This window comes from Sorex araneus, chromosome 3, assembly GCF_027595985.1.
Source record: "Sorex araneus isolate mSorAra2 chromosome 3, mSorAra2.pri, whole genome shotgun sequence".
Classification (NCBI taxonomy): Eukaryota; Metazoa; Chordata; class Mammalia; order Eulipotyphla; family Soricidae; genus Sorex; species Sorex araneus.
In genome coordinates this window covers 202,623,920-202,645,396 of record NC_073304.1, presented here as the reverse complement: position 1 = coordinate 202,645,396, position 21,477 = coordinate 202,623,920, and the positions used below count along the sequence as shown (strand labels likewise).

General features: G+C 41.1%; 1 protein-coding gene across 3 annotated transcripts in view; it reads left to right on the top strand.

Moving 5' to 3' along the window:
- Positions 1 to 20,698, top strand: part of GGNBP2 (gametogenetin binding protein 2) — a 41,067-nt gene extending 20,369 nt beyond the window's left edge. Inside the window, exons 6-14 of one of the 3 annotated variants that reach the window (XM_055132937.1) lie at positions 4,517 to 4,630; positions 7,556 to 7,765; positions 10,344 to 10,518; positions 11,620 to 11,799; positions 15,005 to 15,152; positions 15,988 to 16,113; positions 16,197 to 16,345; positions 17,574 to 17,822; positions 20,054 to 20,698. In XM_055132937.1, coding sequence (XP_054988912.1) covers positions 4,517 to 4,630; positions 7,556 to 7,765; positions 10,344 to 10,518; positions 11,620 to 11,799; positions 15,005 to 15,152; positions 15,988 to 16,113; positions 16,197 to 16,345; positions 17,574 to 17,822; positions 20,054 to 20,257 — 1,555 coding nt within the window. In that variant the 3' untranslated portion in view covers positions 20,258 to 20,698. Of the gene's footprint in view, positions 1 to 4,516; positions 4,631 to 7,555; positions 7,766 to 10,343; positions 10,519 to 11,619; positions 11,815 to 15,004; positions 15,153 to 15,987; positions 16,114 to 16,196; positions 16,346 to 17,573; positions 17,823 to 20,053 lie in introns of all 3 variants that reach the window. The other 2 variants (XM_055132935.1, XM_055132936.1) reach the window with 2 other exon arrangements.
- Positions 20,699 to 21,477: the final 779 nt, after the last annotated feature.

Sequence of the window (21,477 nt, the reverse complement as noted above, 5' to 3'; positions counted from 1 at the left end):
ATCGAACCTGGGTTGGCTGCATGCAAGGCAAACACCCTACCCGCTGTGCTATCACTCCAACCCCTGATTTTTTTTTTCTGTTTATGTGGTGTCAGCACTTTACTACTGAACTGTACATCCCTGGCCCTACATATTTTCTTACGTGTCTCTAAATATATGAGTATCTTCTTTCATAATATTGTCATTTTGACACTTAACCTTATAATCTAATACCCACTTGAAATTCAGATTTCTCCAAATGCCTCTAAAAATACCTCTTACATTAATTTCTTTGAATCCAAATAAGAACCACACTCTGTGATATCTAAAGTGAGAATTTTGTGAACCCAGTGAAGTGTTCATTATCTGGCCAGGGAAACAACTTAGGGTCAGGGGCACATGACCTGTATGTGTAAGGACCCAAGCTCAATACTTAGCCCTGTATCGCCCTCCAGGCATCTCTAGGTGAGCCCTGAAAGTGCTCTGGCACTACTCGGGTGCCTGTGGTGACCTCCAGTTCTGCTGGGCCCTAGTATTGACCTTCTGATCTGATTGGCCAAGTATATTCTGGAGTACTCTCCTCCCAGCAGTAAAGGGGTTATTATCAAAGTCTAGACTACCTAAAGAGGCTAACAATAATTGCTTCATACATTGTAAATTTAGAGAAATATGGCATTTTGAATGCAAAATTTAGTTTCTCTTCAGACAGAATAATGTCCTTAAATGAATGATTAACTAAAACCACATAGAACACTGCATAATAAAAAGCTTGTCTTCTCTTTTGTTTTTGAATATTCTTCGTTGAGGAACTTAGAAGCAGCACATATACCAGTATTTTGTACATAGGTGCTCATTACCCCCTTCATTCAAATATCAGTCCTGATTAATCTCTTGATTCCATTTCCTCTAATTCTCAGTGATATTTTTTCTTCACTGGTTGCCTGCTTTTATTGACATGAGCTGTGTTTCTTAACTTTTTAACTTAAATTTTTTTTTTGTTTTTTTTTGGGCACACCCAGCGATGCACAGGGGTTACTCCTGGCTCTTCACTCAGGAATTACCCCTGGCGGTGCTCAAGGGACCATATGGGATGCTGGGATTAGAACCCGGGTCGGTCGCGTGCAAGGCAAACGCCCTACCCACTGTGCTATCGCTCCAGCCCCAGCTTTTTAACTTAAAAGCAAAATATAAAGCTTCACAAACTTCCCATTTCAACTTCAGCCCAATCATGGGGGAGCCTAGAGTTTAGGAAGTTGTTTGTTCAATGATGAAGTAAGTATGGAATTAGTAAATAAGCAGTATCTAAGTTAGCTTCATTTATTTACACATGCATATAGATAGTAGTCCAAAGAATCTCCATTGCTGATTCATCTTGACTACAAATGTTCAACATCATTGTGTGCTGTTGTTACTGTCTTTTTCTATTCATACTTTAAACAGGGAGAGACTAAGTTTTAACCTATCAATAGGAACAATGCAGCTCAGCCTTCTTGAGATTGTTCTCTTATCAAGTGATGCCAGGTTACTGTTTCTGGGAGTAAGTTTGAGATCTGAAAGAGAAGTCTAGGCTGGAGTTATAGACCTATAGATGATGATTTCTTAGGAAATGGTACTTAAGATCACTTCGAGGAAGAGAAGAGTGTTGAGGATTGCAGTTTAAAACAGATTTCAGTTTAAAACAAGAACTCAGTAAAGAAAGAAGAAAGTTTGGGGCTGGAGCAATAACACAGCGGGTAGGGTGTTTGCCTTGCATGCAGCCAACTGGGTTCGATTCCCAGCATCCCATGTGGTCCCCCTGAGCACCGCCAGGAGTAATTGCTGAGTGCAAAGACAGGAGTAGCCCCTGTGCATCACCGGGTGTGACCCAAAAAGCAAAAAAAAAAAAAGAAGAAAGTTGACGAGACGTAGGAGGAGGCAAGGAAAAATGTGTTCCCGCCGGAGTGTTGATCAACCATCAGGACTCAAAAGTGTCCCTTGAATACAGCCCTGATGAGGTCATTGGTGATCTTGATGAGCAGATCCATGCTTGGATGAAAGCAGAATTCACGTCAGAATATGTTGGGGGAAAAATAGGCCAATGACATGTAGGGCTATAATAAATTAAGCTTTGAATGGGGTAAGTGTGACATTAGAATAGAGTAAGAAGAAAATCTTTTCCAGAAAATTTGATTTTGAAATAGTAATAATGAAGATGTTTTGTTTAAAAGATTTTGAATAAAATAACTGATTTTGAACTGTAGAATTTTTCTCACTTTTATTTTTTTTTTTATTTTTTTTTTTTTTGCTTTTTGGGTCACACCCGGCGATGCACAGGGGTCACTCCTGGCTCATGCACTCAGGAATCACCCCTGGCGGTGCTCAGGGGACCATATGGGATGCTGGGATTCGAACCGGGGTCGGCCACGTGCAAGGCAAATGCCCTACCCGCTGTGCTATCGCTCCAGCCCCTTTTCTCACTTTTAGAAAACAATTGTTTTTTGGAGGGGGGTGCAAATCTAGCAGTTTAACCCCCTGGCCTCTGAACTCAGGGATCACTCCTGGTGGCCTGGGGACTGCATGTGGTGCCAGGCTGGGCACAAGCAAGGCAAGGATTGAATTGTAGAAAATGTGTACATGTATGCTATATATACACATATGTGTGTAGTATATATGTGTGTATATATTACTTTTTTCTTTCGGGATTCAGAAAAAAAATTTTAAGATAGACGTTTAAAAAATACTGGCTTCCTCTATGGTGTTTAGGGTCTGGGGCCAAGTTGGCAGTAACTCCTAGTGGTGCGAGCCTTCTGACTTGGTTGCAGTACTGGGGACCACCAGAACTACTTTATTAGAGGACATACTTTTTTTTTTTTTTTTTTTGCTTTTTGGGTCACACTCGGCGATGCACAGGGGTTATTCCTGGCTCTTCACTCAGGAATTTCCTCTGTCGGTGCTCAGGGGACAATATGGGATGCTGGGAATCGAACCCAGGTCGGTCCCGTGCAAGGCAGGCGCCCTACCTGCTGTGCTATATTGCTCCAGCCTAAAATATTCTTTTTTTTTCATAAATGTAAAAAATAGTGCTGAAATCCTCAACACTCTTTTGTTGTTCTTTTGGTGTTCGGGCTGCACCCGGCGATGCTCAGGAGTAACTGCTGGCTCTGCGCTCAGGAATTACTCCTGGCACCACATGGGGGACTATATGGGATGCCAAGGATGGAAGCCAGGTTGGCTGCGTGCACGGCAAGCGTCTTTCCTGTCCACTGTACTACTCTCCAGCTCCATATAAAAATAGTTTTACAGAGAGAAATACGAGAGGAGAGAGCTATGAAAACTTGAGTTTGAGAGTTACTAAGTTTTATGAGATTATGGCTTAATTTTAAAAAGGAAATAAAGGAGAATAGAAGGATGATACAAAATGAAAAGTAGAAAGCAAGTGTTAACCTTTTTTTGTTGATGTTGCTTTTCTTCAAGACCACTGACTGAATTTCGGCTATGTAGCCTTGAAGGAGGGGAGTAAGGAAATATTATCTTGTATGGTGGGCAGGAGGATGAGAATACATTTCTGGCTATATCAACTAGGTTAAGTTGACTCAGAGGTTTTTCTGTCTCAAGCATCCAAGGTATTGAATTTCTAGGACTATAGTGAGACCTACAGAAGATCAGGCAGGAGCCAATAGTTCAGAATCATGAAAAATCAAGATGTTGAATGGAATACAGGTACACATTTCTCTTGGAAAACACATCTACAGCAAAGCAGAATGCATGGCTAGCACCACATAGAAACCTGTCGGGGAGGGATAGCCTAGGAGGTTTGTTAAAGTATATTTATATAATATTTAATATTAATTTAGGCTGTGTAAAGTATTTATTTTAGTATGGCGTATTTACTTTAGTAAATATAAATTTAAATTTATTAGATTAATGGATAATGCCCCACTGGTAAATGTGAAGGTGGATGGGCTAACTCTAAAACCACATTAAATAGATGAAAACTTGTTTGTATTTTCTGTTTGTGGGTTTTTAAGTGATAATGTAGTTAATTTTTTCAGCTCTTTTAACATGAAAATATTTCCCATTAGATTTGCTCATTTAAAATATTACCCAATTGCTATCTTGATAAATGTAAATATTGTATTAAGTACATGTAATAGTAGAGAGGACATTTTTAATATATGAGCACATTTAGCATCTTAATATGGTTAAAGTAAGTAAGTAATGATGTACAAATTTGCTAACTTAACCTAATTTTAATGTGGTAAGGAATATTATTTTAACTTAGAGCATAGAAATTACTCCTTCAGATGATCTCAGTGTCACTAAGCTTTGTACTGTACTACAGTGAAGGGAGCAGTAGCAGTGTCAGTTCAGAGAAGTTAAGTACAGATAAGAGAAGTAGTGAAGACCACAGGAAGGACAGCAAGTGTAGGATCATTTTCCATTATGGACCTTTCCAGGGAACAGCCAGGTAAACTCTAGCACTCCTTTACTCTGCTTTTAAAAAATGTTTTATCCTTATATATTCCTCCTGTTTGCTAATATTTGTTTCTTTCTGCAGAGGTTGTTGGATGGATGTGTGGGAACTAATGTCCCAAGAATGCAGAGATGAAGTAGTTTTAATTGACTCTAGCTGTCTTTTAGAAACACTAGAAACATACCTGCGAAAACACAGGTGAGTGTACAGGTCATTGCCCTGCTTCTTAGAATGGCACTCCAGCTCTCCTCGCAGTACCTGGTCCTAAGCGGGATTAATGAGAAGGTAGGCAGGTTATTTATGGGTGACTCGGTATTAGTTTTCTTGTGGTGAGCTAGCATTTCCTTTTTAATTTTTTTGCTTGATAGTTTCAGGCCAGCCTTTCAGGAACAAACTGAATCAAGTAATGTGCATTTAATCACTTTGGGAATTATATTATTGTTTTTGATAGAAGCGTGTCATGTCACTTTCAGAATTAAATTGGCTTTTAATTATATCCTATAATTGTAGGGCCCTAAAATAAATGGAATTTGCATACTTCGTATAAAAGTAAAAGTAAAATTACTTCTAAAAGTGACTTTAGATTTTTTTTTTCTATAATACTACTTTGCAAAGTAATTTTCTTTTCCTTTTTTTGGTGGGGATGGTGGGTGGTGGGTGGGGGCACACCCAACAGTGCTCAGGACTTAATCCTGGCTCTGCACTCAGAAATCATTCCTGGTGTGGCTTGGGACCACATAGGATGCCAATGATTGATCTTGTGTGTGCAAGGAAAATGCCCTATTCATTTCCCCAACTCTTCAGACCCCCACAGGAGTTTTCTAAGTGTCATTAACATTTGGAAATTCATAATGGAGGGCTCGTGCAGTAGGACAGGAACTGGAAAGGGAGCCTTGTAGAGATGGTATTCATGGGAGGAGAGTTGTACTAATTTGAACTTACACAAATTTGTCACGTGTTAAATTTGTGTTTGTATGTTCTTTGACCAGGGGACAAATTATTATATTCACACCTCCAGAAAAAGCCTTATATGAATGATAAAAAACTGACAGTATGAAGACTGGTGTTAGTTTTATATGACAGTGTGCTAATAACTTGACTTAATGATAGATTTATTAGGAAATTTTCTTTTTACAGTTACAAACCTTGTTGCTTGCCTATTTTGATTGATTACACTTGAGCAGGAATGTTGACTATTGGAGTTATGAGAGGAAGACTGTAGATGTGAAACAGAAATGTACAGGTGTTTTCTTACTTATTCCAAGAGGAGCGAGTCCACCCAGTTTGCTCAGTTGATAGAGCATGAAACTGCTTATTTCAAAAGGAATTGATCCTTCTACTCAACATCAGTTGGGCAACATAAAATAAAATCAATTATATTTATCATTAAATGACTAATTATAAAGCTGACGTACTGGATTTTCTTATAATGAATGGTTGTAGATATTTTTGTCTTTTGGGGGACTATGTTTCATATTTACACATAGATTTCATTTTATAAGTCAAGATTGGAAGACTACAATTTAAAAAATTAAAATTTTAAAAAATTCATATGTTAAACTATTGTTACACTATTGAAATTTTTTTAGAAATCATTTATTATGGTTTTAATGTAATTTTTTTTTTTTTTTTTTTTTTTTTTTGCTTTTTGGGTCACACCCAGCGATGCACAGGGGTTACTCCTGGCTTTGCACTCAGGAATTACTCCTGGCGGTGCTCAGGGGACCATATGGGATGCCGGGGATCGAACCCGGGTCGGCCGCGTGCAAGGCAAACGCCCTACCCGCTGTGCTATCGCTCCGGCCCCTTTTTTTTTTGCTTGTTTATAATTCTGTAAACTTATTAAACTACTTTTTATTACTGGTATTCTATAACATTCAACCTTTTTATTTTTTGGGTGGGGCACACTGGAGCTGGCATAATGCAGGGCAAATACCGTACCCCCAGACTGTCTCACTAGCCTCAACATTTGGCTTGTATTGAAGTTAATTTCTTGGGGCCCGTGTTTTAGTAAAGTGGGTAGAGTGCTTGCTTTGCATGCAGATTACCCAGGTTGATCCCTGATATCCCATATGATCCCTGTGTACCCCTGGGAGTAAAAATTCTGAGTACAGAGCTAGGAGTAACCCTGAGCATTGCTGAGTGTGACCCCAAAATCTGGTGGTGCTCAGGGGGCCACCATACGGGATGCCAGGGATCGAACCTGGGTCAGCTTCATGCAAGTGCACCTGCTGTACTATCACTCCAGCCCCAACAAATTAACTTCAATACAAGTTAAATGTTAATGCTAGTGTGACAGTATGGGGGTAAGACAGAGGCAAATCATGTCCTTTTATTTATTTTTTCTTTCAAATTAATAACTGTTTGATTTCTGAAATAAATTTTTTATCCTCTGTCTGCTCTTTTGTCACATTATGCACATTTAAATTTAAGCCATACATCTTTGTTTATGTTAGGTCTTTATGTTGAGATGTAATTTTTTTAAGAAATTAATTGACACTTTTAAAATTCAATAAGCCCATTTTTCATTTTTGCTACCACCTTAACCCAGTAGCTAATGGTGTATTGAAATTTTGTAATAAAATATGTTTCAAGGTTGTGAGCTGAAGATTTCAGTTCTTTTGGACACTGAAATGAGGATTCTGAGTCATTCATTAGTTTATAGCCTTTTTGTTTCTAATCTGAACAAATGAGTCTCAGAGTGAAGATGTTTGCATCCTTATGCTTTGTGAAAAAAATGTCTTCATTTACCTCATTATCTAGGACTTTGTGCTTCTCTAGTTTGAAAATTGCTTGTAGGTAAAAGTCTAGCTACGCATGTATTCCCTTAGGCTGTGTTTCCTTTCTTACGAGTGTCTGTTTTCTGTGTGTGATGGAAGGGGCTTTGGGGCCTCTACAGAAATATGGGAGCCACCAGGGCTACCCTGCACAATTCCAGGGAGGTGTAAAGTGTTGGGTGTTGAGTCCAGGGCCTTGAGCAAGAGGCATACGTGCCAGCCCTTTGAGTTAATCCGCCTTTATTTTAAAATACTTCAGAATTTTTATAAGACAAGAGGAGAGTGTAATTTTTCTAGTAGTGTTACATTGCACAGTCCTTACTTTTGAAGTTTTTCTTTTCAACAGGTTTTGCACTGATTGCAAAAACAAAGTGCTCCGAGCGTACAATATCCTTATTGGTGAGCTCGACTGCAGCAAAGAGAAGGGCTACTGTGCTGCGCTCTATGAAGGCTTACGCTGCTGTCCCCACGAGCGGCACATCCACGTCTGCTGTGAGACGGACTTCATTGCACATCTTTTGGGTCGTGCTGAGCCAGAGTTCGCAGGAGGGTATGAGTATGTAATTTGCTAGAATGGGCGATCTAGCGCTTTGCTTCATTTTATTACTGAAAATTTATTTTCATCACCTTTTGCCTTAAAACATACAAGTATAAGTCGGAATGTACGTATATAGAAAGCATTGCTTTAAGATCCGCGTTATCTGAGCAATAAAGGGAAACGACTCCATGGGGTTGATTTCATTCAGCTCTTTGCTCCTGTTGCTCTTGTTGCTTGAAGGCAGGCTTTTTTTTTTTTTTTTTGGCTTGCATTATAGATTTTCTTTTTCTTTTTTCATTTTCTTTCTGGGTTCCACCTGCCAGTGCTCAGGACTCCTCCCAGCTTGGTTCTCCGAGATCACTCCCCTGGTGGTGTTTGTGGGACCAAATGGTGCCGGGGATCAAACTTGGGGCTCCAGCATGAAAAACTTGTGTACCAGCTCTTTGAGCTGTCTCCTTGATTCAAATGATCATTTTCATTTGAAAATTAATTGTACTCTCTTCCATCCATCCATTTCCATGTTTAAATTTTGTTCCTGATTTTAGTTTTAGCTTGGAAAGTGTGACCATTGCAGCAGAGATTAAGCAATCTTATGAGCTGTGTATATTGTTGAATGATATAGAAATTTAAATAAGTTTCTCTGTGGGGCTAGGTCAAGTGGTAGAGCCCGTGCTGAGTGTTTGTTTGTAAAGCCCCAAGTTCCATTCTCACTGCTGGCAATTGGCCCTATTAGAAAGATATTACTTCTGATTTCTTTGGGGGGGGTCGGGGGAGTGGGGGGACACATTGATTACAACCTACTGGAATTCTGGGTTACTCCTGGTTCTGTGCTTATGAGTCATTCCTGGCAGGCTTGAGGGACCAAATGGGATTTCCAGGGATCAAATCCAGGTTGGCCTCCTGCAAGGCAAGCACCCTATCCACTGTACTATCACTCCACACCACCCCCACTCCTTTATTTTACTTTATTTTGTTTTTTGACCACACCCAATAGTACTCCAGAGTGACTCGTGGCTCTGCACTCGGGAATTACTCCTGGCAGTGCTCAGGGGACCATATGGGATGCTGGACTATATGCAAGGCAAGGGTTGTACCCACTGTGCTATGGCTCCAGTCCCCTCTATCTTCAATTTTTTTTTCTTTAGTTCTTTTTTTTGGGCGGGGGGGGTGTTGTTACTGGAGAAGAGCATGAGGCCACCTCCCAGGTGTGTTCAGGGGACAGGGACCACTCGTGTTGCCATTCAGTATTAGGGCCCAGTGTAGTGCGGTGTGGGCCTGCAGTGCTGTGCCCCTCCGAAACCACACCTAGTCACTTGGTGCTAGGGATTAAACCCAGATCTGGCACATGGAAAGAATGTGCCCTAATTCCTCTACTATTTCCCTGGCTCTTGGCTTCATTTTGAAAATAAAATCACAAAAAGGTAGTCCTCAAAGAAATTGGCGTTTTTCACATAAATTATTTGATGTACCAACTCTAACTTGAGTGCCTGCTTTCTCCTAGATACTTAGAGCACAGAGACTGTTACTCCCTGTTGGGCTAGGAACCCAGTCCAGCACACACATGCGTGTGCTCTGCTGGAGAGCTGCAGCCCCGCCCCCAGACTTCCTTTATCATGGACATTCTGTGAACACTTCAAGTAGAGGTTAGCCTAGAGGGCCTCTCCCACGACGGAATCACTCTTCTATTAATTTTCCCTCTCTATTTCTCCTCAAAAAAGGAGGAAAAACAGGGATATATCTCAATGGTAAAATATTTGCCTGAATTCAATAATTGACACTTAAGAAAAATCGAGGAAAAATAGAAACATTTACTATTATTGGAAAGTGAAGGCAAGTGTCGTATTTACTATGAACTGGAATACCTCCCCCCACCCTTCATTCCCCCAGTGGAAACATGGGACTGAAGATTTTTCCTTGCTATGAACTGGGGTGTTAGTCTGTCTCTGTCTCTGTCTTCCTCTCTGTCTCTCTGTCTCTCTCTCTCTCTCTCTCTCTCTCTCTTCTCTCCCTCCCTCTCTCTCTCCTCTCTCCCCCTCTCCCCCCATCTATAACCTCCCCTGTCTCCCCCGCAACCCTTTATTCGCTCCTTCCTTCCTTGCCTCCCTCCCAGACACTTAAGACTTCTTCTTGCCAAGGAAATCAACATGTTCCTGAATTACCTTCTTCTTATTTACTTGTTTTGTTCAGCTGACAATGCTCAGGGATTCCTCCTGGCTCTGTGCTGAGGAATTAGACCTCATGGTACTTGATGGTGCCAGGGATATTGGCTGTGTGCAAGGCAAATGCTGTACCGTCTCCAGCCCTGAATTACCTTATTTTTGACAAAATAGGACCATGTTCTACTATTATGTCTCATTGTTTATGTTGGTTATATACCTATATACATGTATGTTTTTTATATATATGCATATAAACAGTTTACATTCAATCTCAATGTATGTATGCCCATATTGAGTTTGAATGTTTCTCTCTCATGATTAATTTCTTATGTAAAAAACAATTATGCCAGATTGTGTTTTAAACCTAAATTCGTAGGTGTTATCCATATTTTACTGTTGTAGTTAAGAGCACTAGAAATATGATTTATTCTTTTTAGGCGAAGAGAAAGGCATGCTAAGACAATAGATATAGCTCAAGAAGAAGTTCTGACCTGTTTGGGGATTCATCTTTATGAAAGACTGCATCGAATCTGGCAAAAACTACGAGCAGAAGAACAGACATGGCAGATGCTCTTCTATCTTGGTGTTGATGCTTTACGCAAGAGTTTTGAGGTAAGGGGAGTGCCCTGCTTTGGTCAAAGTATGGTACAGAATGCTTTGTTTTGGTATTGGGGGCTCCCAAGTGGGGCACAGGAGATCTGAGGGTCCTTCTTGGTTATTCTCATCCACCCAGGTTGGCAGTTCAATGGGAGGGCCCGAGGATCTGACGCTTCTGGGCCCTGTGGTGCTTGACATTATCTGAGCCATTCCCGCAGTGCTTAGGGAACCTCTGGAACTATTCTCAGTGATGCCCAGGGAATTCTCTATTGCTGGCACTGAAGCAGTTTGCTATTTGCAAGACGTGTGCCTAAATCTTGTTCTATTCCTCCACTCCTTCTTAATATAAGCTGTAATTCTAACCTTTCAGTACCAGGAAAGACAAAAAAAAAAAACAAAACACAACAACAACCCAGAAGCTTAAATCATTTAGTTAGGTTAAATAGTGTTCTTGTTGAGGGAATAAATTGATATTTACATTGCTGTGTTAATATTTTGAAATTTCAGACTAGAATATTGTTGGTTTGGAATAGAAGTGTCTATAAGTATATCTTTCTGTTTTGTCTTGTTTGACTTTTATTTTTGAGCTACATGCAACAATGCACCAGGCTTACTCCTTGCTTTTTGTCCAGGGATTATTCCTGGTGTGTTTGGGGACCATATGGGTTGCTGGGGATTGAACCCAGGCTGGCTACTTGCAAGGCAAGCATCCTACCTGATGTACTTACTATCTCTTCAGCTCCAGTTTAAAAAAATTAAAAAAATAGGCCATACCCTGCTGTGCTCAGGTCTTGCTTCTGGCTCAGCCCACACTCAGCAATCACTCCTGGTGATTGCTGAACAGTATGTGGTGCTGGGGTTGACCCGTATTGACCGTCCAAGGCAAGGCAAGGTCTTACCTGCTGAATTATTGCTCCAGCCCTCTTAGATGGATTTGTAACACATCTTTTGTGGAGTTGAAATTTTAAGCATTTTTTTCTTTGTGTGTGTGTCTGATTTTTTTCAAAACCAGTTTCTGTGTGTGGTATTATTTGGAGTAAACATGAGACATGAGAATTTTCATAGAAAATACAGACATTTTTAACTAGCGTTGACTGAATTTTGCTTTTATGATAGATGACTGTGGAAAAAGTACAGGGTATTAGCCGATTGGAACAACTTTGTGAAGAATTTTCAGAGGAGGAACGAGTAAGAGAACTCAAGCAAGAAAAGAAACGCCAAAAGCGGAAGAATAGACGAAAAAATAAATGTGTATGTGATATTCCTACTCCCTTACAAACAGCAGATGAAAAGGAAGTAAGCCAAAAGAAGGTAGTACTCATTAATACTGACTATAAATGCCTACATTTTATTATTTTGGGGAGAAATATTGGGTTACTTGTTTTTTTTTTTTTTGTCTGGATCTGTGTACTTTCCTATGCTCCCGCTGTGGTTTATATAAGCCACTTATTTGTGTTATTTTTGTTATGTTTTTGGGCCACACTATGCTGTGTGCAGGGCTTCCTCCTGGCTCTGCATTTAGGGATCAGTCCTGGTGGTGCTCAGGGGACCACATGGGGTGTTGGAGATCAAACCTGGGTTTGCTGTATGCAAGGCAAGCACCTTACCTGCTGTATTATTGCTTCAGCCCCAGTTTTTTAAAGATCAGTTTCATCGTGGAAGCTGACGTCCTGTAGATGTCCTTAAAGTACTCTGTTAAAGTCTGTCTGTCTCGCATTTTGAGTATATCCTTTACTCATGCATGGTTCTGTAACATCATATATTTGTCACATGGTTTACTGACTTGTAGATCTACCCAGATGTTGACATTTTATTTTATAAGAGCAGATGATAATGTAAAACTACTACTAATGACATCTGGGAGGCCTTTCATTTTGTTTTGTTTTCTGTTTTGATTAAATTGTTTGAAACACTGGTTGGTGCTCAGGGGCTACTTCTACTGGGTGCACTGGAGTCAAGCCACGCCATGCCTGTATACAGATTTTCAGGGTTTTGGTTGTAGTTTAGGAATTTTGAGTTTCTTCCTTGACAGAACCCATAGGGTTTAGGAGAGGGCAGGGTGGGTGGCCGTACCTGACTATGCTCAGGGCTGCTCTTGGTTCTGCCTTCAGGGATCACTCGGCATGGTTTGGCTGTGGTAGGAATCAAACCCATGCAAAGCACATATGTATGTACTTAAGCTTTTGGAGCTCTCTCATGGCCCTTTAATTTTTTTTTTAACCTATTTTTTTTCTTCTTTGTTGCTGTGATGCCTGGTTGCAGCTGCCTGAAGACCACACCCTGTAGTGCACCAGGGAACACAAAAGTGCCAGGGGCTCACACTGGGGTGTGGGGAGGTACTCATGGCTTCTCACCTGCAGTTCAGGCACCTTGACACTAACCACAGTCTGGACCCTGGGAAGGGCCTGAGGTTCAGGGAAGCTTCAGGCTCACTGTGCTGGTGTATACAGATTTTCAGAGTTTTACTAGTTATTTAGGAATTTTGAGTTTCTTCCTTGACAGAACATTGGGGTTTAGGAGAGGGCAGGGTGGGTGGCCATACCTGACTGTGCTCAGGGCTGCTCTTGGTTCTGCCCTCAGGGATCACTCCTGGCATGGTTTGGGAACCATGTATGGTGCCGGGATCACACAGGTTGACTGTGTGCAAGGCCTGTCGTCTCTAGCCCCATTAACCAGTATTTGAAAGGATTTTTTCATGGCGTTAGGATTGCATTCGGGGCCGTGCCATGAGAAGCATGCTTCCTCCACCAAGTGACATCCTCATTCTTCCCCTAGAGCTGGCAGGCTGACTTTATTTTTAACTTAATTTAACTTTTTTGGGTCACACCTGGGTGGTTCTTAGGGGCTGTGTACTCATTATATACTCAGGTGTCACTACCTTCATTTTTGTGAAAACATCTTAAATACGCAAGTTTAAATAATGATAGTGTGTCTTATTAACTTATTTGGGATTGGGGGCCACACCTGACAGTACTCAGGGCTTACTCTGGCTCTGCACTCAGGCATCATTCCTGGCAGGGCTCAGAGGACTATATGGAGTGCCAAGGATCGAACATGATTTGGCTTGATGCAAGGCAAGTGTAATTGCCCTGCCTGCTGTACTATATCTCTCCAGACCTCTCTCATTTATATGAAATGGATATTTCAGGATGAAGACAATTAGGTGGCTTTGAAATTGAAATAGTTTTGGGACCTGGAGAGACAATACAGGGTTAAGGCACTTGCCTTCATATAGCTGGTAACTGGTTCAGTTCCTGGCACCACCAACAGTGGCCGCTGAGCACTGTGAAACCCAAGGACTAAACAAATGAAAAAGCAATTTAAATAGTTGCACTAGCACTTTTCTCTAAAGACAAGACTTGTGCTTTGGTTTGCAGCAAAAGGCCTACACATACTTCTCAAAAAGCCATCTGCTCTGGGCTGGAGAGATAGCACAGCGGGTAGGGCGTTTGCCTTGCACGCGGCCGACCCGGGTTCAAATCCCAGCATCCCATATGGTCCTCTGAGCATGGCCAGTGGTAATTCCTGAGTGCAGAGCCAGGAGTAACCCCTGTGCATCCCCAGGTGTGACTTCCTGGATGGCCCAGGTTTGATCCCGGGCATCACATGATTCCCAGATCACTACTAGGGGTGACTCCTGAGCATTGAGCCAGGAGTAAGTCCTGAACACTGCCAGGTGTGGTCCAAACTCCTCCCCCCAAATAAATGAGACCTGATTTATCTTGGATTTGTCTGATACCATTAACTTTCATGTAATTATTTGCAAAGGGATATTTCATATATTATATGAGTTAAAATAGGTATTTTAAAATACAAAATATTTTTTTCTTTTAAAAAGTTCCCTCCCTCCCTTTTTCTTTTGCTGTTGTAATGATTGGGGTCTCATGCATGCCTGGCTGTGGCACTGACAGATTTTTTTGCTATAATGCTGACCCAACTTTGCATATCAGTTTGTGGTACTTGTGCATATACTCTCCAGGATAAGCACTTTGTTACCAGTCACTCTTTTTTATGCACAGGGGTTACTTCTGGCTCTGCACTCAGGAATTACTCCTTGCCAGGAGTAAAGGTGCTCAGGGGACCATGTGGATACTGAGAATCAAACCCGGGTCGGCTGCATGCAAGGCAAATGCCCTGCCCTGCTGTGCTATTGCTCCAGTCCCACCAGTTACTCTTTTTTGTCTTGATTTTGACTATGTCCTTTGGGTCTTGGTAGTATCTCCTGGTTGTGCTGCAGAACTTGTGCTCCAGCCACTAGAACCATCTTTGTGACCGTATACTCTTCTTTTTTTTTTTTGATTTGGGACCTCGACTAGAGGCACTCAGGGATCACTCCTGATGGTGCTGGGGGATGGGGGTCGGCCGCACGCAAGACAAAATGTTTTTCAGGGGGCTTTAGAGATACCTCTCACTGATTAATATTGGGAAAAATAAAATATCACCATTATGGGCTGGAGAGAATGTTTTTTTTTTTACCATCTATTAATATTGTTCCTTAAAGGAAACAGACTTCATTGAAAACAGCTGCAAAGCCTGTGGCAACTCTGAAGATGGTACTAGTTGTGTAGAAGTAATTGTTACCAATGAAAACACATCATGTACCTGTCCTAGCAGTGGCAATCTTTTGGGGTCCCCTAAAATAAAAAAAGGTAAGTACATAGTTAAATTATTTCTTATTGAAGCTTTATTAACAATATTAGCCTCAGACATACGATGTAATGATTTCACATGTGCTGGAGCAATAGCACAGTGGCAAGGCGTTTGCCTTGCACGTGGCCGACCCGGGTTCGATTCCTCTGCCCCTCTCAGAGAGCCCGGCATGCTACCGAGAGTATCTTGCCCACACAGCAGAGCCTGGCAAGCTACCCATGGCGTATTCGATATGCCAGAAACAGTAACAACAAGTCTCAAAATGGAGACGTTACTGGTGCCTGCTGAGCAAATCGATGAGCAATGGTATGACAGCGATACAATGATACTATTATTTAATGTAAAAATTTTTATAACGTCTCTTAACATAGAATTCTGGGGGCATTTTGAGAGGGAGGAAACATCTAGAGGTGCTCAAGGCTTATTCCTAACTCTACAATTAGGGATCACTTCTGACAGGGGTAAAGGGACCAGTGGGGGTGCTGGAGACATTGAACCTGGACCAGCCACATGCAAGGTAGTGCCTTACCCACAGTACTATGGCTTGGACCCAGAATTTTGCATTTTATTTCTTTTTGGTGACATAGAAGTTTAGAACTGTTTCATTTCACCAAGAATACCTATAACTTGTTAATATACTACTTTTACTTTATGGTGTTTGTTTATTATTTGACAGCATCAACAACAAAACCCTATAAATCCCTAGCCCTATTTTCATTGCCGAATTTACTTTCTACTTTTGATTAAGCTATCAATTTTTAAAGATTTTTGTGGTGAGTTCATCCTTTCAATATATTTATTGGTATATTAATTGTAACTCTTATTTATTCTCAGGCTTATCTCCACACTGTAATGGTAGTGATTGTGGATATTCATCTAGCATGGAAGGGAGTGAAACGGGTTCTCGGGAGGGTTCGGATGTTGCCTGCACTGAAGGCATTTGTAATCATGATGAACATGGTAGGTTCAGATGAAGCTTCCCAATTACTTCTTTTTCATGGCTGATATAAGGCACACGAATAAGAGATGATTGATTTTTGCAGGGGATGACTCCTGTGTTCATCATTGTGAAGATAAAGAGGATGATGGTGATAGTTGTGTTGAATGTTGGGCAAATTCGGAAGAAAACAACACCAAAGGAAAAAATAAAAAGAAGAAAAAGAAAAGCAAGATGTTGAAATGTGATGAACATGTAAGTATTACAACTTGAAACTTCAGTGGGAGGTGTGGCCCTGAGATTTTTTTTTTTTTTGGCTTGTTTTTGTTTTCAGCAGTGCTCAGGGGGTTCAGGGACCCCTCCAGGTGATATTTGACCCGGCTGTGCAAGCCCTAGACAGTGCTGTGGCCCAGCAGTCTGGGACCCACCAGGCCCACTGGGCAGCACCATGAGGGCTAGGGTATGCAGTGTTGGGGACCAAAAGGTGGGTCAGAATTGGGCCTCTAAGCACCCACATGCACAAGTGTATGCTCCATCCCTTGAGCTATCTAACTTGATAATTTGAAATTACTGCATTTTCTTTTTATCTGTGGCATCAGGAATCAACTATAGTCAGCTACATGTGTGAGGAAAGTGCCATAGCTCTGTACTATTTCTCTGACTCCTTGTCCTAATTGTTAAACCTTTGCTATTGAGAAAACAATTGTCTTCCTTGGAGTGGCAAGTGTGCATGTTTACCTGCTAGAATTTATTTGTAGTAATAAGTGCTTTATCCGGTTCCATCAGTTACTCATTACATAGACCTATAACTTATTAATATACTACTTTTACTTCATGGTGTGTGAGAGAGACAGCAAGAAAGAGATGTGATCATTTGTCCTATCAGTTTATGTTTCAAAAATTGGTTCATTATTTTTGGTTTTGGGGCCATACCTGTGGGTACCTAGGGCTTCTCCTGGCTCTGCACTCAAGAGATCATACCTTCTGGACCGTAGTGGGTGCTGAGATTGAACCCAGGTTGGCAGCATGCAAGGCAAGCCCCTTAACCTGCTGACTATTGCTCCAGCCCGCAGTTTAATTCTTTGATAATGCTTTTAAGTTGTATTGTCTGTGATCTTGAAAAGCTGCTTGACATAGTTTTCCCATCTATAAAATGGAAAAACGTCCCTGTCACAATTACTTATGTGGAAATGAAATGATATTGATGACTTAGCATAACCAGCTGCTTTTATTCAGTATTTCCCCTCAGAATATAACATTTTGGTACTAGAGATAGTACAGTGGGTGGGCACTTGCTTTGCACATAGCTGACCAACGTTCAATCCTCAGTTCTCCTGAACACCTCTAGGTGTGCCCCCAAACCAAAGGGAAAAAAAATTTGAACATGCTTTCAGGGTATACTTTGGGAGAAGAGATCTCTGAAGGATAATTGTTCTTACTCTTTGCTTTTATTTTTCTGGGAAATCCTCTAATGTGATTTTAGATCCAAAAGCTTGGAAGCTGTATTACAGATCCAGGTAATCGAGAGACCTCAGGAAATTCCGTGCACACAGTGTTTCACCGAGACAAGACCAAAGATGCACATCCTGAAAGCTGTTGCAGCTCTGAAAAGGGTGGGCAACCTCTGCCGTGGTTTGAGCATAGGAAAACTGTACCACAGTTAGTAGAACCCACAGAAACATCATTTGGTCCTGATTCTGGAAAAGGTGCCAAGAGCTTAGTTGAACTCCTTGTAAGTAAATTGTTATGTTTTGTCGTGTATAGCTGTTTGTTCACCTGGGTAGATATGGGAGGGCACAGTATTTATGAGTTTAAACTTGTGGGTAGGGGAGTGTTTATGAAATTTAGAATAGGGCCAGAGATGTAGCTCAGCAGCAGAGCACTTCCCACTTCCTCTTTCTCAAAGCTAGAAGAAACCAGTTGGGAAGGAAATAGAATTAGTATTGTGTCCAGGAGTCTCCCTTCTTAAAAGAGGGCTCTCATGAGCAAACTGTCTCGCTGATGGCCTTTTTCGATAGCCACCCTTCTAGATTTGCAGAGTGTATAGAATCCGACAGGAGCTCAGGCTCCTCGTTATGAGTTATCCTGTAGGATAAAAGTCTCATTTGATTTGGAAAATCTTCTGTAATTGATACAAATTTTGCTATGTCAGATGAATTATGCCTGTTTCTATGTGGTCTAGTGCATGATTTGAGGATGAATGGGGGTGGGGACAGGAGGAGAAACGTGGTATTTTTGATTTAGTAAATATTGTCCTCATGACCACATCATTTACTGGTTTTTCTCCCTTTTTTTAAATGTGCTTATAAAATCCTATTGGTAATTTTCAGTATTTCATAATTTTGTCTGTTTGGTTTTGTGGCCACATCTAGCAATGCTCCAGGGTCCCAGGTATTCAGCCTGGGTGGGCTGCATGCTGTACTCTCTCTCTGGTCCCTTACTATTTTATTAGTGATTAGTGGAAATATATCTCGATGGGGGCCACATCGAGCTGTGCTCAGGGTTTATTCTTGACTGTGCTCAGAGATCACTCCGGGCAGGGCTTGGGCAGGGGGCGGGGTGTGGCCTTATGTGTCTCAGGCTCTATAACATAAGCTTTTTAAGAGATTTAAGCTATTTAATTTAGAGATTGAATCCATAACTAGGGTTAACTGGAAATAAATCTGGTTATCTAAAATGTAGTAATGAGTTATGTGCATCTTTCCAGTTTTTTGCTTTTTCTTTTTTTTTTTAACAATAAACCTGTTTTCAGGTTTATTGGTTTTCCTTGACTAATTATAGAAGCAAGAGTTTTTAATTCCAAGTTTGGTTGATTTATTACATTATTACTACTGGACTGGAGTGATAGCATAGCGGGTAGGGCATTTACCTTGCATGCAGCCAACCCAGGTTCAATTTTTTCGTCCCTCTCGGAGAGCCTGGCAAGCGCTACTGAGAGTATCCCGCCCGCACGGCAGAGCCTGGCAAGCTCCTTGTGGCATATTCGATATGCCAGAAACAGTAACAAGTCTCACAATGAAGACGTTACTGGTGCCCACTCGAGCAAATCGATGAGCAATGGGATGACAGTGCTACAGTGCTGCTACTGCTACTACTACTACTACTACTACCACTAGGTTTGGGGACCATACCCAGTGGTGCTCAAGGCTTACCCCTGACTCTGCTCAGGGATTCTTTTTGGTGGAGTTTGGGGGATCATAATATGGTGTCATGAATTGAACCTGGGTCTGCCTCGTACAAGGCAAGTACCCTACTTGCTGTACTGTTGCTTCAGACCTTTTATTTATTTTGGTTTTTGAGCCACATCCAGTGCTCAGGGCTTACTCCTGGGTCTCATTCAGGGGCCATACTTGGCAGGGCTTAGGGAACCATATGGGGTGCTCGGGGGTTGGGGAACCATATCTGGATTAAACCTGGGTCTGTTGTATGCCCTACCCACTAGATTATCGTTCTGGCCCTGGGTTGGTTTTTATTCTTTCCAAGAAGGACATAATTATTCTATAAACATTTTGATTAAAAGCTTTATGTGGTTGAATTGATGGGGGGAAAAAAGGTAGATTGCTATCATTTTTAGCTATATTTCATAGTAGCATTTTTTTCTTTTTATATTGGGGTGAGAGTTTCAACATTAGTGTTTGAATTATGATTAAGAGTAGGGTTAAAGGAGCTGGAGCAGTAGCACCGTGGGTAGGGCATTTGCCTTGCACTTGGCTGACCCGGGTTCGATTTCCAGCATCCCATATAGTCCCCCGAGCACTGCCAGGAGTAATTCCTGAGTGCAGAGCCAGGAGTAACCCCTGTGCATCGCCAGGTGACCCAAAAATAGCACACAAAAAAAGAGTAGGGTTAAAATCAGGCTCAGAATTAGGATTAACATTAGGGTTTGGGTTAGGATGAGGGTTGGGGCTAGGGTTCAGCATTTTGTAGTTTTAAACCAGTCTTAACTACTGCTTTAATTTGCAGGATGAATCTGAATGTACTTCAGATGAGGAAATCTTTATCTCACAAGATGAAATACAGTCATTTATGGCTAATAACCAGTCTTTCTACAGCAATAGAGAACAATACCGACAACATCTGAAGGAGAAATTTAATAAGTACTGCCGCTTAAATGATCACAAGAGGCCCATTTGTAGCGGCTGGTTGACAACAGCTGGAGCAAATTAAATAAATAAAATAGCTCTGTCTTTCAATGAAACACTCAAGATGACTACTGCGCCTTCTCTTTAAAAAAACAAAACTCTTAATTTAGTGACTTCTGGCAAATTTTATCTTAAATCAATGTGATTCTTTCTTGTTTTGGGAGACGGTGGAGGTAACCTCATTAGTTCTTTCTTCAGGCTTGTGTCTTTAGTTGTGTGGCTGTGCAGGCCTGCCTATGATTTAAGCCATCTCTTTTCATTAAATGTTTCTCTTTCTGTGAGACTTACTAAAGCAACTTAGTGGCAAAAAGTAATGTTGTACTTATACTTCTGTACAGAAATGACAATGAGCTGAATATATGGTTTTACAAAGTAGACATCCACTTGCAAAATGTTTGGATGTAATGTTAAAAGCGCAATGTGCAAAATTTAAAATAAAGAATATTTATTAATATGCATAGTAAAATTTGGTGTACATGTTTCTGCTTACCGTGTGGCAGTATCTTAATATTTGCCATTTGTGGACTTGATACTTGGTCAGTGTTGATGTTAGAGAGACTGAAGGGCAAATAAGGATAGATACAGATATTTGAAGACAGAAATCTTCCCTGATCACAGTTGACTACTGAGAAAAGTAGTTTCCAGATACTTGTTTTGAAAGAATAAATTTGCTGTGATACCTATATAAGTATTGGCTATCATCTTTCTCATGAGAATTTTAATGACTTTTTTTTTTAATTGAAAACTCCTTGTGGGTAAAGAGAGGCTTCTTAGATCCAGAGGTTTATATTGATGTCAAAGAGTGAAAACCGAAATTGTCAGAATTTCAACCAAGGGTTGCCTGTTAAGTAATTGGTCTGTAGAACTAGGGATCAGAAGTCAGCCCTGAAAGCGAACCACGTTGTGGTCTGTGTAAGTGCATGTTCCTTATCTGGTTTCCAACAATAAAGTCACTGTGGCATGATAATTCACTGCTTTCAGAAGCTCTCTGAGTACTGAAGGAGAGAGTTCCTAAGTAGCATTTGGCTGTCATTTAAGAGGTTCTGTCGATAGTTCATCTAGGATGTTGTGCTTTAGAGCTTTGTGTCTGCATGTTGATAATCCTTGGTGGGCAGCAGACTATGCCACCACCTATATTGACTCAAGGACAGTTAATATCTCTGTGCAGTGGGGGTGGAATTAATTCTATGGACTTTCTGCCAGACCCAAGTCATTGTAAGTGAACAGCATAGAGGTTTGGTGAGA